The sequence below is a fragment of the Amphibalanus amphitrite genome, unplaced genomic scaffold (assembly GCF_019059575.1).
Source record: "Amphibalanus amphitrite isolate SeventyFive unplaced genomic scaffold, NRLGWU_Aamphi_draft 000912F_arrow, whole genome shotgun sequence".
In the NCBI taxonomy this organism is placed as follows: domain Eukaryota; kingdom Metazoa; phylum Arthropoda; class Thecostraca; order Balanomorpha; family Balanidae; genus Amphibalanus; species Amphibalanus amphitrite.
Genome location: NW_024882406.1, coordinates 5,787 through 21,271, shown reverse-complemented (window position 1 = coordinate 21,271; position 15,485 = coordinate 5,787). Strand labels below are relative to the sequence as shown.

The 15,485-nt window shown below is 45.5% G+C and overlaps 1 protein-coding gene across 1 annotated transcript; it reads right to left on the bottom strand.

Moving 5' to 3' along the window:
* Positions 1 to 1,591: 1,591 nt before the first annotated feature.
* LOC122367975 lies at positions 1,592 to 10,868 on the bottom strand (the record flags this gene model as incomplete). The annotated part of the gene is made up of 5 exons (XM_043341547.1): positions 1,592 to 4,602; positions 6,148 to 6,262; positions 8,676 to 8,749; positions 9,912 to 10,259; positions 10,776 to 10,868. Coding segments are annotated over 5 exons (793 nt in total), but the record flags the coding sequence as incomplete, so codon positions are not given.
* Positions 10,869 to 15,485: the final 4,617 nt, after the last annotated feature.

The following is a 15,485-nucleotide window of genomic DNA, read 5'->3' as shown; positions in this document are numbered from 1 at the left end:
AGGAACGTTTATCCAACACATTTACGTAAGTAAAAACTGATCACGCGATGCACCGAATGCGAAAAGAAGGCGGAAACCCAAATTTTGCGGGCTATCTCGTATGATATTCGAGGTCCGCGCTGAATTCGGCACCCCTCAGTCGGTGACGACATTTGGCATCCCCTGCCACACATTGCAAGCTTCAGCAACACCTCATTTTCATTTCTCTCTTTTCCCCTTTCTTTCCATTCTTGAGCTATTTGCGACCATGTCAGGCGCAAATAGGAAATATGAGTTGCGACACATTTTTAACCGCCATGCTGTGCACAGTTGAGCGATTCACTATGGAAAAACGGCAATCAATTGAAAAAGGAATGTCGATTCAGAATAAAAAGGTGCATCATCCTAATGTGCATCGCATTTAATCAGAGAGGGCCCAAACACACACGTTTTGGATAAGAAACTCGTCATTTTTATTTAAACGCATCTGAAACGTCCCACCAGAAACATCGACGACCGGAAAATAATTTAATTTGATAACCAAAGTATGGCTGAGGTTTTGACGATGTTTTTACCCCGTTTTCTCCTACTAGCTTTTCTGTAGGGAGGTAGGTCGCAAATCGGAAAGGGTCGCTAATTAGGCACCTTACCCTACCTGTATTTCGGTGTTTTAGTGTTTATGGCATTCGTCCAAAAGAGGTGCCTTTCAATTTTCTCCCATTGACTTATACTGGAGAAGTCGCAAATCCACCTGACCTTAGGCCACCGATATAAAAATTCCGGGATATACATTTTGTACATACTAATGCTGTTATCATATGTTGACAGTTTCCGTGAATGCTCAGTGCTGCCCTCTATGTCAGCTGAATTACAGCAGCACCGCTACCTGCGGCCTCCAGCTCAATGGACCTGGAGCACCCTCATCTGCGGCACCAATTCGACAGACAGGCTACTCGGATGAAGATGACGCTGCAGTCGGCATGTCTGCAGTCTGTTTCGATTTTCGGACGAAAGTACGTATCGTGAAAGTACGTACGCAAATGTTCCTACGCAAATGTAAATTAATGTAATGTACGCAAATGTACGTTAGGCGATAAAGTACACAAGGATAAAAGCACTCATCGATTAAAAGCAGCCTAAGCTGACCTGACCTCACCTGTTAACTGACTAAGCCTAACCTCATCCAACCTAACCCACCCCAATCTACTCCATCCAAAATCGTACTTTATTCTATCTCCAGGCGTCCATTTCTTTGTCCGATCTCACTCAACCTTGGCACACCGCTATAGAGAACGGTTAGTAGAGCGTCGCGCACTGATCAGTTCCTGCTTCCAACAGCATCAGATGCTTTTCTGACGTTTTCTTTTTTTTTCAAACAACCTGCGGTCCGGCGATATCCAGAATCCGGACTTCAGGTTCATATCCCTTGAAAGACGAGGAGCTTTGAATCTAGCTATTGATTCGACGTAGTCGAGCATATCTATTAGATGAATTCACTCAAATGGAGAAATGAAGCTACTGAGCTCTCATGTATCCATACTGAATCAATTTAACTTATTCGTAATTTGTGGATAAAGTGGCTCTCAGCAATATATAACTGAACACGCATGTAGCACATGGATCAGTTGCAACTTTATTTCATGCGAAAAACAAGTGGTGACAATTCATGACACGAGCAACGAAATACCCACGCAGTGTGCCTGAATAAATATATTAGTCCAGAATCAATTACCCAAGAGAACTGAGCAAAAAAGCGCATAGTACTAACGGGTTTACAAACGATGCTCAATGCTCATCATATAATCCGTTTGTGAACGAGTCTACTTCATCATATTTATGGGGTAGAGGTTGACGTCAAATAAGTTGTCTTGCATCTGAATAAAATATCTAAGCAGCCTAACGCCAGCACTGTTAATAGATTAACCAGTAAAAATCAAGATACTACACCATAGTAAATAAACCAGCGTAGATACAGTGATGATCAGCTGAGTGAAATCCCGTTCCATTTCTGCGTGAGCATTGCTGCTGGCTCACATCAAACGCATACGATACAAACACACACGCACATTCACAAATATAGACACACACGCACATTCACAAATATAGACACATGCACATTGCACAAATATAGACACACACGCACATTCACAAATATAGACACACACGCACATTCACAAATATAGACACACACGCACATTCACAAATATAGACACACACGCACATTCACAAATATAGACACATGCACATTGCACAAGCACATATTCACAAATAACACACGCGCACACTCGCAAACATCCACCACAGGTATTGATCAACTGATAGGTAACATTTGCCAATTGGTGTCCTATTGTTTTCCCAATATCAGCGCCTCCGGCGTTGGTGGCGTCTCAAAAATAGCGACAAAGAAGTCAAAAGCAGCCCAGTCTCGTGCCTTATAGCCGACGGACGATCTAGCGCTAGGCAACGCCTAACAATCATATACCGGGCATAAGTTTTTTTTTATTCATGCTTACTTATGCGTGCGCACTGAGTTTATCTGCAAAACATTCGTTCTGACTGAGCGGGTAGCGCAGCATACCTACCCTTCAACAAATATTCCACCCGTTGCAAATAATTTAGGTATAATAATGAATGCATGTGCAACACCTACTACACTACCATACAAAAATAACCATTTTCTTCAGTGAGTTCCAAAAGTTCTGGTCACTGAACATAATTAGTCTGCTTTTTTTGCCTGACTCAGCGCTAGGTGAAAAATAAATAAATACGGCACGAGACGAGCGATATGAATAAACAGAAAGTCAAAAAGGAAAGTAAGATGATATTTTCAGCTCTCCAGGGCTAAAGGTATTGAGGAGGCTTGACGTGCGTTTTTCATTAAAGTAAAGCGCTTAAAGCGATTGATAGTCTCAAAAAAATCCGACAACAGTCGCTAAGCAAACACTACTTCCCGTCCGACATTCACACCAATTTCTGTCGTCACACCAATTTCACGTGCTCATTCAGGTCACACACTGCTGTTACGGAGGTCAATGGCAATACACGAGGATGATACACGACTGCAACATCCACTCACTTGCAATGTCTACGCACTGTATTGCTACGAGCTCAAATAGCCATCATCAATGTACCATCCACTCAGCAATAGCTACGCACTGTATTGTTACGAGCGCATACATCCACAAGTACGATTCTTCTCAAAGAGTTCGCGTCTGGGGACTGGTCACGACGTGTTCATATCATGCCTCATCACACAATATCTTTTTAAGGTCCGCACCACAGTCGTATTCTCACCAACCAAGACCTCAGGTCCACTTGCGACAGACGTCGTGAGGTTCACCGCCAATTCGGACCCGCAGTTCCGCGAAACACACTTTGCGCGCATCGTCGGATCGTGCAGCGCTTCAATCAGCCACAGATGGCGGCCGCGTCATCTATTGGAGTCCTTTATCGACCCGCCACTCGTGAAAACGTCACACAAACTCCTACGTTCTGTCGAAGATGACATCCATACCGGTCAAATAACACAAAAACTGTCAGTCTCCTGATAGAAACGGACTTCATTCTATCCTATTCACTGACTATCTGAGCTGACTTCAGTGTTAGCCTGGCACTGAGCGTCCATCAGCCACAGTCAGAAAAGTGATCACCCCTGCAGAGTAACATCTCTGACGATTCGCGAGTGCGTGACATTGAAATGGACGCGTCAGTCACACTTCTTTCCTCGCCAAGTGGTGAAGGGATGTGACTGTTTGTTGAGACGCTCGATGTTCTAGCAGGTCTTAGCCGGACCAAGTGCCTGAAGTCGTGTCACAAGTCCTTCAGCAGTCGTGGGATGATACACAGTGGCGGATCCAGGGGGGGGGGCAAAATGGGCATTTGCCCCCCCCAAACGGCATGATTTTAACATTACGCCTATGGACGATGCATGGAAAGAATCGATAAATTTTTATGGTTTGCCCCCCCCCCCCAAACCTCTGAGCTGGATCCGCCTCTGATGATACACGGCATGTTCGAAAGGCCTGGCCCGTCCGTAATCGCTCTGCGTTCCCGAGCTTTTGCGTGTCTGGCCTGAGGTTTACCTTCTTGACGCCTTAAGCGCCTGAGCATCAGTCACTAGTTAGAAACACCCGGTACCTTCTACCAACATCTCTCTCAATGAACGCAACAACTGCTAACCCATATCAAGCAATGAGTAGGGATCACATCAACGTTCCGTCGTACACATTCCACCCGTTTCTACCGATTTCATCAGACCCTACAAGCGTCATTCCAGCAGACCATTCCTTCTCGCGCGGCGTCTATACCGAATTCAGTAGAACACAACTGAAGTCGACCCGGCCCATTGACTTCCCGATTCTCCACTCCACTGGCGTCTACCGAATCCAGAAGACCACAACTGAGGTACACCCCGGCTCACTGGCCTTCCTTCCTTTCTACAAACCCCACCAACTCCGGTTCTACGAGATCTGGCAGACGCAGCAATGCGGGATCCAGTAGAGATCGGTGTACATTTCTCCACCGTTAGGGTTCAGGCCGACCATTTTCTTTTGCACGTATTGTTGCTGGCACGTAGCCGTCATCCCGGCAGGAACTGTGCACAGGCCGCTGCACTGGCTCGACCTGGTGACCGGTCAAACGTCAGAGGCGGATCCAGGGCTAGCCAGAAAGGGGAATGGACCTGGCGATCGGTCAAAGTTCAGATGTGAAATGCGGATCCAAAGATGTCCAGGAAGGGGGCAGTCGTCTGGAGACCGGAGACTTCTGAAGACCGGTCCAAAGGCGGATACAGGGCTGGCCAGGAAGGAGGCAGTTGCTCTCTTTGCGACAGGTCACAGGTCAGCTGTCAGAGGCGGATCTAGAGATGATGATGAAGATGATTAGCCAGATGCTCATTATTTAGGATCAAAATTGATAGAATAGTTGTATTACGTTTCACCCACGGGGCTTCTTCGGATACATATAGGTAAATTCAACAAATAGAACACAGAGATGCAGGCCAAGCTCAGACACAAATCATGCGCATGCAATAAATATCGTGAAAGGATTAACAGATATCTTGAGATTTAGACGAATAATAATTTTAAGATCGACCCCTAAGTGCGTACTGCGCGCTATTATTTGTCTTTGTTATATGACACCGATACCTACATAGTAGCAGTAGTTCCTTTCGTGTCTAACAGATGGCTCCAGTAGGCAGCGCCTGTAGATATGCTGTACCGCCGAACACTGATTATGTTTGGGTATTATAGGTCATTGTTAGCTGTGATTTAGAATGATGTATATGTATTAGTGTGCGCGTAGTACGAATTCTGAGATGGAATGATAGCGTAATTCGCGTAGTACGTATTGTGTTGTCGACTGTTAAATAGGTATACGTATTTATTAACAAAGACAAATAATAGCGCGCAGTACGCACTTAGGGGTCGATCTTAAAATTATTATTCGTCTAAATCTCAAGATATCTGTTAATCCTTTCACGATATTTATTGCATGCGCATGATTTGTGTCTGAGCTTGGCCTGCATCTCTGTGTTCTATTTGTTGAATTTACCTATATGTATCCGAAGAAGCCCCGTGGGTGAAACGTAATACAACTATTCTATCAATTTTGATCCTAAATAATGAGCATCTGGCTAATCATCTTCATCATCATATGTAACACAATGCTCAGTACTAGCATCTCCATCCTCAAAAAAGATCTAGAGATGACCACGAAGGAGGCAGCAGCTCTTCTGGAGACCGGCCACCTTCCAGAGGCGGATCCAGGGCTGACCAGGAAGGGGGCAGTGGAAAGTAGAGCGCGAGCTAACGGAATAAATCTACTGCACTTGCCTCCAAGGTAAGATGTGCTCTTCTATATATAATCTACGCAAAATCGGCTCACGCCATTCAAGACAAAAGCTACTTCGCAAACAGTATGCAGAAGTTTCAATTTATACTGCTCTTCTATGACGTAGACGTTTCAATTTAAACTAATTGACACTATTTATGTTTATTGCATGCTTATATACTGATGCTTCTCGTGTTTTAATACTTGGTAAATAATGAAGCTTTATACACACACAAACATATTTAGTTTCAATTCATGTCTCCACTCTCAACAATAACAAAACGTTTAGGCCTTCAGAGAGGCACCGTTCACACCTCACAGACCGTTGGTACTCACAGGCAGCGTTCCGATCTAATGAGCTGTGTGTACTGCTGGTCCAGCTCCCCCATGTTGATCAAGTAGCGCCATTCTCCCCGGTTATTCAGCCCCGCCCGGGGCATCACAAATTGACCTGGGGACGCACGCGCACAGTCGTCAGTGGGGAGTGTCAATGGGGAGTGGTCAGAGGAGTCCATAGTCAGTGTAGAGTGGTCGGTGGGGAGTGTCAATGGGGAGTGGTTAGTGGGAGGGTCAATGGGGACTGGGGAGGATCAATGGTAAGTGGTCAGTGGGGAGGGGGAGGGTGGTGGTTTCTGAGGATGGCAGTAAGGAGGAGGCAATTTGGTAGGGGAAAAGATCAGCGGGGAGGGACAGTTGGGAGTTCAGCAAACAGGAAGACCGTCTTCAGACTACTCAACTACCTTCAAAAACAAAGTAAAAAAGCAAAACTGTCCTGATATGATCATCGGCTCTGATGATGCGGTATGCACCAGCCGTCGTCTTGTCGTTCTCCATTTATATTGATTAGCACGATGCTAAGGCCTTTATTTTCAATATTAAACTCCAACTGATTCAAATTTGATGAACAACTGGCCGCTCAAAATGGGAAATCCACACAACTTATCATCCTAGGACATTGGACACATCATTCAGGTCGACATACACATTACACAAGAACTCATCAATGACATCGATATGGCATCTGATGACATCGATAGAAAGGCAGACAGATCAACCAGCTGGAAAACTAGCATAGTTACAAGCAGCTTCAAGTACCCGATGACACCACCTTGCACCATGCAACGTCATTCGTCACACACGATTAAACACATCAGCAATCCATCGAGCGTCAACCATCAATCCTTCAAACAGTTTAGCATCTAAGATGGTCTATTTTATAGTTTGCGCTACAAACGTAAAAGGAGCAAGGCCACTTGCGCTGACCCCTAACTAGCTAGTCAATCCGAGTGGGGGTGGCCTGTGCCAGAAATCACGGGCGTCCGCTACGGCTGAACAGCGGCTGAGGCGATTACTTGGGGAAAATCTGGCTCAGGAAGCTGGTCATCTGTGTGTGACCCATATGGGTTTTCTAGCTACATGGCTCAGTGGTTTGATTATCTTTAAATGCGGTCAGCTGGGATGGGAGGGGGGGGGGCATGAGTTGTCGGATGAAGCCAGACTACGGACGACGAGATAGAAATTCGATTTTATATAACCACTTATATAATACAGGCAGGGGGTGATACGATCAGGATACGATAAGAACGGTTAAGTACCTACCGCAACACAAGAACAAGTTAACGCCTCTAGTTTAGCACAATACAGCTGTAAATAGTAGGCATGCGATCGTTTTTGGTGAGCGTGGCTTATTTGAGATTTAACGTCTTATACCTTTAAGACGGTCATTTTTTAGGAGGCATTTGCCGCATATATACTGTTATACAAACTTAAACGACGAATGTGAATTGATAAGCAGAGCATGCATAAACCTTTGAACAGGAACAGTTACTTAACAAGTTTTGTGGAGACTTTTGCAATGTTTGCTTTGCTTAAAGCTCCGGATTACTGCGCAATGTTTTAGGCAGTAACATGTTGAAGCCTAATGCAAACACAAAACGAAATTAATGTAAAAAAGCATCTTATTCTTCTTTCTGTTCTGTAATATTTTGCCCTATGGTGGCCAAGAGAAAACAACTCTTTGAAAAAGAGAAAACAAGAGAAAACATTTGTTTCTTTCGCACCTGGCCCACTATTATAGGTACACCGCAGACTGCAGATACAGCATTTGAATCAAATGCCAGACAATATTAAAAATTGTGACACTGCACTGGGGCTAGCGTTTGCAGTTGTTGCAAACTGCGTCAATGCTTCCATTTTAAACAAGTTCATCTCTTGGGTCTCAGCATTGTCTAAGTGTTAGAGTCCATCAATGCTATTCGGCAGCACGAATACGTCCAAGTCATTTCAAAACATGAAATGGCAGCATAAGAGTCATCTCAGCAGTCTTCAGGACCAGCACTCTGTTAAAAGTCATCCTGGAGCTCACAACAGCAAAAAGTTCGTCACAATATCTCAGCAGTGTCAGGCACTAGACATCATTATTCTTGACTTCTTCTGAGGCACTGATATAGCAGTTGTCTCATGACTTTCAAGCACTAGCAGTCTATCAGCAGTTACCAACGCTAACAGTTTGTCAAAGTCCTTTCAGTAGTCTGTCAGTCATCACAGTGATCATCACAGCAGTAGGTCTGTCAAAGCCATCGCCAGTCGCCACTTACGGAACCTTGGTCATTGGGGTCATTTGGGGCATTTGCCCTCCCTCGGCATCCCAACTTAACGAAATTTTATCGTTATCCCTGCGTAGAAAGAAAGCTTAACAACTTTCATTTGCAAAAGTTTACTTTTGACTACGCCGCTAGGAACACTCGTTCACCGAAATCCCTTTTTTAATGGATTTATTTTTTAGAGGGTGGGAATCGCAGCGTACGTCCAGTGCCTCCTTCCTGAAGATCCGCCAGAGGTTGTCTCTCAGAACCGGAGCTTACCTGCCGTGGGACACAGCTGGCCAACGGTTGACGCCTGCCGCTTCTGTCTCGACGACGGCACCGAAAAACTGTAACTGAAACACACACATTAACAACAGTCAAATTCACAACAGGACGTTAACTGAGCTATCACGCTGGGATGACGTGGGTTCAAATCCCGGGACGAGATTCTATTGCGCTCACACCATGTCATGTCGATTGATTTTCTTTTTTTCATTGCTTAGATTTTAGCTTACCAATGCGAGAAGCGCGTAGGCGAGTGCTTGCCACCATGCGTGCTATACAGACATACAAACTGCACACATAACACAGGGCTGCGTGCCTTTGATCTGTAGTCTGTACCCAGAGCGACGCCGTGGTTTCAGTCGCGAAAAATGCGTGCGATAGGTTAAATTACTTGTCTTGAAGTGATCCTGATAGAATAAAAACATTTATACCACAGAATGGGTGCAGGGGCTAATGAGAACGCAAGTAAAAGTGCCAAAATGTATGTTAACTCTCCCCAACTCTCACCACAACATTGTTGATAGCAACATAAGGCCAGCACCTGTATTTTGGTTAGATAACACATTACTGAGCTTAGGAAATGTCACTGCCCGTGACATTACAGAAGGGTCCCAAGTCTCAACTAAACGAGCATTATTCATCACATTTTTTTCGGGACAGCTGCATTGCCATAATCCTCTAGCAGTTGCAAGTGCACTAAGCTTTGCCAACCATTCCACATGGCGTAGGGCTTTCTGGGGCCTTTCACTGACCATATGTCACGACATTACAGGCCGGAAATGGCGACATTAGCGTACTTACAGTAGATTTTTGTGTCATTATCCTGTTCTGAACCACTAAGCGGAACAACAACCATACACTACACCACCGTTAATTGATCTGAAGCCAAATGTGCACGGAGATGAATTTTGCCACATTGCACAAGGCGGACTACTGTTCATGGCCGGCAATGCATTTCGGTGCGCCAATTAATCCACATGTGTGGCAACTAGTTGCAGAATTGCGCACGGGCTTTGACGTTTGAATTGGAATGACGCTATCCATTGGAACGGCAGTGACAATGTAAAAATGCAAACTGAATTACAATGAAACGATTTTTCTAAATCACAAACTTTTAGAGGAGCATGCCCCTCGCAATGTCAAATACCACCTTCCTGAATCAGTCAACGATTGTTAAAGGTATTCAATTCTAAACACCTACATTATTAGATGCTTCCTCATGGCACTCACCCCCAAGTGTTTGAGTTGGTGTTGCTGGGCGCCCGATAGCCGCTATAGGGCTGCTCCGGGGGCGGCTTCTGCCGGGTCGAGGGCACACTGTACACCACGCCCGGGCCGCTCTGATAGGCCGAGCCGACCGGTGACGTCACACCGCTGTCGAAGCCGATTGGCCGGCCGCGCTGACCTTGAATCGGCCTGAATTGTGATTGGCCGAGCGTCTGCGCGCTGATGAACGGGGCGCTGTAGCCTCTCGCGCGGGTCTCCTCTTGTGTTGGAGGTCCGTAAGAGCGCGTGGGAGGCCCGTATGAGCGGCTCGGGGTCTTGGACGGCGGAGGTGGAGGTGCTGAACTGTTCCGGCTGAAACACGGACCGCGTACTGTTGATAACCGAAGGTTTGTTGTCAATAGTTAAAACACTATTCTTTAGAATTGTGTTTTTCTATTGAAAAACAAATCTGAGTTCCCTGACAATTTGGCAAAAGCTGCCTGAGATCAGTAAAAACGAGTCATTATCGTGAAAAAAAATCATGGGTCGTAACAGCGATTGAAATGTGATGAGGTTGGGGAGGTAATAAAAACACATTGTAGGCTACACTTGGGATATAATGATATCTTAGCTGTTTTTTTAGGCAAAAGCACATCAGGTATGCATATTAAATTTATCAAACTATCAGGGAACCAATGCCCCAAACCAGGATTCTTCCAGGCAAGGACCGTATGAGCACAGACAAGTAAGAAAGAGACAAAATGAGGAAAAAGGAAAAGAGAGCGAGAGAGAGAGAGAGAGAGAGAGAGAGAGAGAGAGAGAGAGAGAGAGAGAGAGAGAGAGAGAGAGAGAGAGAGAGAGAGAGAGAGAGAGAGAGAGCTGACTCACGCAATACCGCTGGTGAGGGTGTCTCTATTCTCACTGGAGAATACTGTGGAGAGGTCGTACTTCCACCGAATGAGCAGCTTCTCGATCACCTCACTGTGCACAAAAAATGAGCGGTTGGTTAGCTACAGCTTTATTTTTATACAAGAGTGAGCTTTAAGCTAAAAAAAAACACGCACACACAGACAAGGGAAATGGCGATGACGTTGTTTTCACACTGTACTCACAAAATCCCACCTAGCAGCTGTTTTTCATAGTGTTTATATCTGATAACTCCCCTGCAGTGTCACTCCGAACGCTTCAAGACCATCGATTTACGGTCTTCACACGACCCCCAGCCTGCCACAGCCAATGCACACTCGACCGCTTATCGGGAGCTTCTTTGCTCGAGTGCTTCTTTGTTGCACTTTTAGTAGCCACTTCCTCATCTCTCAATCCGATCTGTCAAGTTCCGTTAGTAAGTCCATGTCGGACTTTTCCCAGTTATAAATATCATCTCGTTGAGATAACCCGTTGCCGTTACAGCCGCTTGCTATATCTACTCTCCTAGTATCCTCAAATTATTCGGTCAAAACGCTTGCCTCTTGGTAGATTTCGGATTTAGGGCAGGGGGCCGCTCTCAGTCTATGTAATATATATGATAAGATGGCCCTTAGTATAGGGCTAACTTTCAACGTGGAAGTACAGGCACTCACAACTCACAAGGCTTATTGAGAAAACCTGGAAAACGTTTTTCTGAATCAATTCATTTCACTCCGCCGCGCGGTGATAGCGAAGTTTAACCTCTCGGTAAAGTTTAAATTTAACCCTCCCCGGCCGAAGAAAGGGATTGATACCACCTCTGACGGTCATTTCGAGATGCTTTGATAGATATTTCAAACACGAAACTGAAATTTATTACAACATACCCTTCATTCAAGGCATACCCTCTCATTTTATGTACAATTTACTATTCAATGGATGTTTGCGGCGGTGAAGATTTATCAGCATGCGAATAGTTTGTCAAAGTCGCGTGAATGCATTTCAAATCCATATCAATTCAACATATCCGTTCCCTTGCATGTAAACGTGTGCGATGATCAGTAGCTACTCAAAAGTAATTCAAAACTTGTCAATGTGTCACCTAAAAGACACCTTGGCACTAGGGTGATATTTGTGCAGCTTGAAACATGCATGCGATGTATATATAAGGCACGCTGACCAATGAACATTGAACATCTTGTAAGCCACAAGAACAATTGTCTGGCGGCTACTGTCTTCTCGCCACCATTAATCAATGTAATCATTAGCAGGTCCTAGGCAGAATGAACAATCCGTTACCCCTTGCGTAACAGCATTGCATCGAGGGATTACTGGGGATTTTACGTGCCACCCAGACTCTGAAGGTATAGAGAAAGCTGTGTAGTAAAACCACCCACAAGATTCTCCCCCGGTGACCCCGCACCAATGGTGATCGGGTGTCATCTAATTTCTGCTAGAGACGGCGGCACTCGGCAGTTAATGTCCCGACAAGATCCATCCCTGACAGAGCCCGGTGCGACAGGCTATTTCTCAACCTGTGACAGGGCTGTTGCTTAAAAAAAATTAAGGAGAGATCTCGGTGAACGCCGCAGGTAGCCGCCGCCAGGGTGTCTTCCGAAAAATTAGCCGTTACGAGGGTTTTTCGATATTTTATGTCATTCTTCGCGTATTCGAGCCATTATCGGATATAGTAAAATACGAACCACAAGAGCTGCTGAAAGCTATCTACGTCAGGGCCAAATAGGCCCAACAGCGATGTGGCTTTAGAAAACAAAGCACATGAGAACAAACAGAGCTTTCTCTTCTCTCATACAGTAAAATCATCAACCATCACCTGGATGATTGTATCAAATATAACACCTTATGGAGATAGGTAGGTACCACAGGACTTTTAAGATTTCGTAAGGTGAAACAACTGTCTTTTCTTATCCCTCGTCCGCTCTTATCCCTTTCGTTATGCTAAGCCTTGTGGCATTTAGCCGATGACAACCTCTCTTGTTATCACGTTCTTATGAATACAAGGAGTGCCCGACTGTTGATAAGTGAACCGCAAGTGCTCGACATGCGCCATCTTCATCAAGACAAACTAGCTTATGGAAAATCTTCCGGTCATCTTTCAACAAGCAAGGACAAAGCATGCACCATATACGTCGCCACCGGGTTGTCAGAAGTTGCTCTCTCGTGGATTATTGCCAATGCCGCCCTTCCTTCAGAAGATCGCCATTAAGCTCCTAAGCCGCTAACGGCGGTCACTGGCATTGCGAAAATCCCCACAGACCACACCTAGGGATGGTCGGCGCCTTTGAACGAAGCACGAGACTCCTAAAGAGGTCGCGGGGTACTGCAGAAGGAGGGAAGGATAAGATTGTCCGTCAAAAAAAAAAAAAAAAAAATCGGGCCTGAGGAGTGCACACGTACTTTAATTTTGTCTTCATGGCATTTCAGTCTGTTTAATACATAGAATGCTGTGCTTATAAAGGGGTTCACGCGTCATACTTTGAGTTGAAATTGGTGGTAACAAAAAGTTATTTAGATTCATTTAACCATGAGCATTCGTGAAAAATGTAGCATCTTTCGATGATGTGGAACGTGACATGGCGTTCCACACAATCACGATGCCACCAGGTTCTCATTTTTATATCAGTGATGTTCATCAAGATAACAGTGAAGATGACCATGTTGATTTCTTTTGCTACACCATGCTTTACCAGCATTCAGGGTTAGGATACATGAGGGAATGTAGGGCAGATAAATGACAAATCTCAAAGTCACATCATTCTCGTATGCAGGATGCTGGAAAGCACAGATTTCGTGAAGAACAATGGGCAGAGCAGCAACATAGTGCACAACGCAAACAAAAAATTATCGCACCAACCGGGACACATTCCTGTTGATGACGTAATAAATATCATGCGATATATCAATCTTTGGTAGCAGGCTTTATTGATCTCCAGACAAGGGTTCGACCAATAGCGACCGAATTAGCGGGGATGCACAATACTATCCATACAACTCTAGAATATCTGTCGATTCAGCTCTGGAACCTCCAGACACAGTACCGAAATGACCTCGAACCCGGTACCGGAGCCTGTGTGAATCAACGTAGGAGGCTCCCTGGGCCCGATCCAGAGCCCTTGTGGCCAGGAGCCATGTGGGTAGCTGCTTGGCTCGCAACTAGCTCTGATGCAACAATCGACGCCGTCAAGTCGGCCGAGTGGTGCAGATTTGCAGAAGCAGGGCGGCGGGACCTGGGGCGGGGCAGAGGAGGATGGCTGACCGAGGCACAAATGGGGTTTAAATCATTTACAGGCTGGATAGAAGCTGCGCTGGTGCTGTAATACAGGGAAGTATGATGTACGATCCAAGTCCAACACCCAGGGCATAAGGGTATCAATGGCGTGCGGGATGAATGAAAATCTATCGCACGTCGTTGCCTTAAATACTTTGGACAATAGTCCATGGTAAGTTTGCTTCAAGTTTTGAGATGGAAAGTATATTGGTGGCTACTGCCTAAATTTTAATTGAACCGTAGCTCATTTGATCAGATAACCAAAAATAGCCTCGGTTGTTTAATGTTTTTCCTTTCCTAAACATCTTTTTATTCTTAGATCCCGGAATAACTTTTTCAGCACACCGCCTAGGTTTGTAGATGATTTGACCTGAAGACTTACAACATTGGTACCAACACCTCCTAAATCAATTTGTACCGTAGCAAAGGTGCTGTTTTTCTCACACCCCATCGCCAGATCTCGTGCCACTACAGTCGTGCAGCCAATGACCCCCCCCCCCCCCCTTGAGTCGGATTTCCAAAACCGGTTCGGAGGCCGCCGAGCGAACTGAATCGATTTGGCACGGCACTGGAATCCTAGGTACGTGCCATGGTGCAATTGACACCCACATTACGAAGACACGACTGCCGCAGTGCCAGGCGTCTCTGGCATGTCCTTATGAGATAATCCCTAATGCGGATTGTGGGATAAAGAGAGACGCGCAAGAGCTGCTCACGAAGTGACCATATCCATTAAATTGGTATTCAAACGGATTTTTCTGTTGTACGGGGTTGGAGCTACCGTCTTCATATGAAGTACACCAAGATCGCAGGTCAATGTGGGCTGTCAAAACACATAAATGAAATCCTCAAGCCAGCAAAGTCATGAAGTCAGAGAGTTCCAAGCAACGCTTTAAAATCGTACTTCATACTTCATCAAAGGATCAGTGTGAAATAGTCAAAAACCAAATCAGTAAAGTGAGTAGCGACAGTTCACAGTTACTTTGCAATTAAACAAGTAGCTCACTACCCAAGTTCTTGACACCACCAAGGTGTGCTCTATACATTATGCAGCCTCATATCCACCAGTTACCATGACAACAAAGACCTCACTTGCACGCTAATCAGGTTCCGCTAACGACAACGCGTGGGCGTCATACGAACTTTCCACGCCGTCATTAGGCGGTCATCCAATGGTTTTCATGTGGGACGTACTTGCAGCGTATACCCATGCTGAAATGCAGGGGCCAAAGGAGAAAGGGTGGGGACAGACAGGGGTGAAGGAGAAAAGTGAGTAGGGGTAGGCAGCAGTTGCAATGGGGAGGGGAGCAGCCCCAATGGGGGGAGGGGGGGCGGTGCATACCTCACCAATTAAGAGAAGGACCTTAGAGGCAGGCCTCCTAACGACCTGCTTCTTATATGAC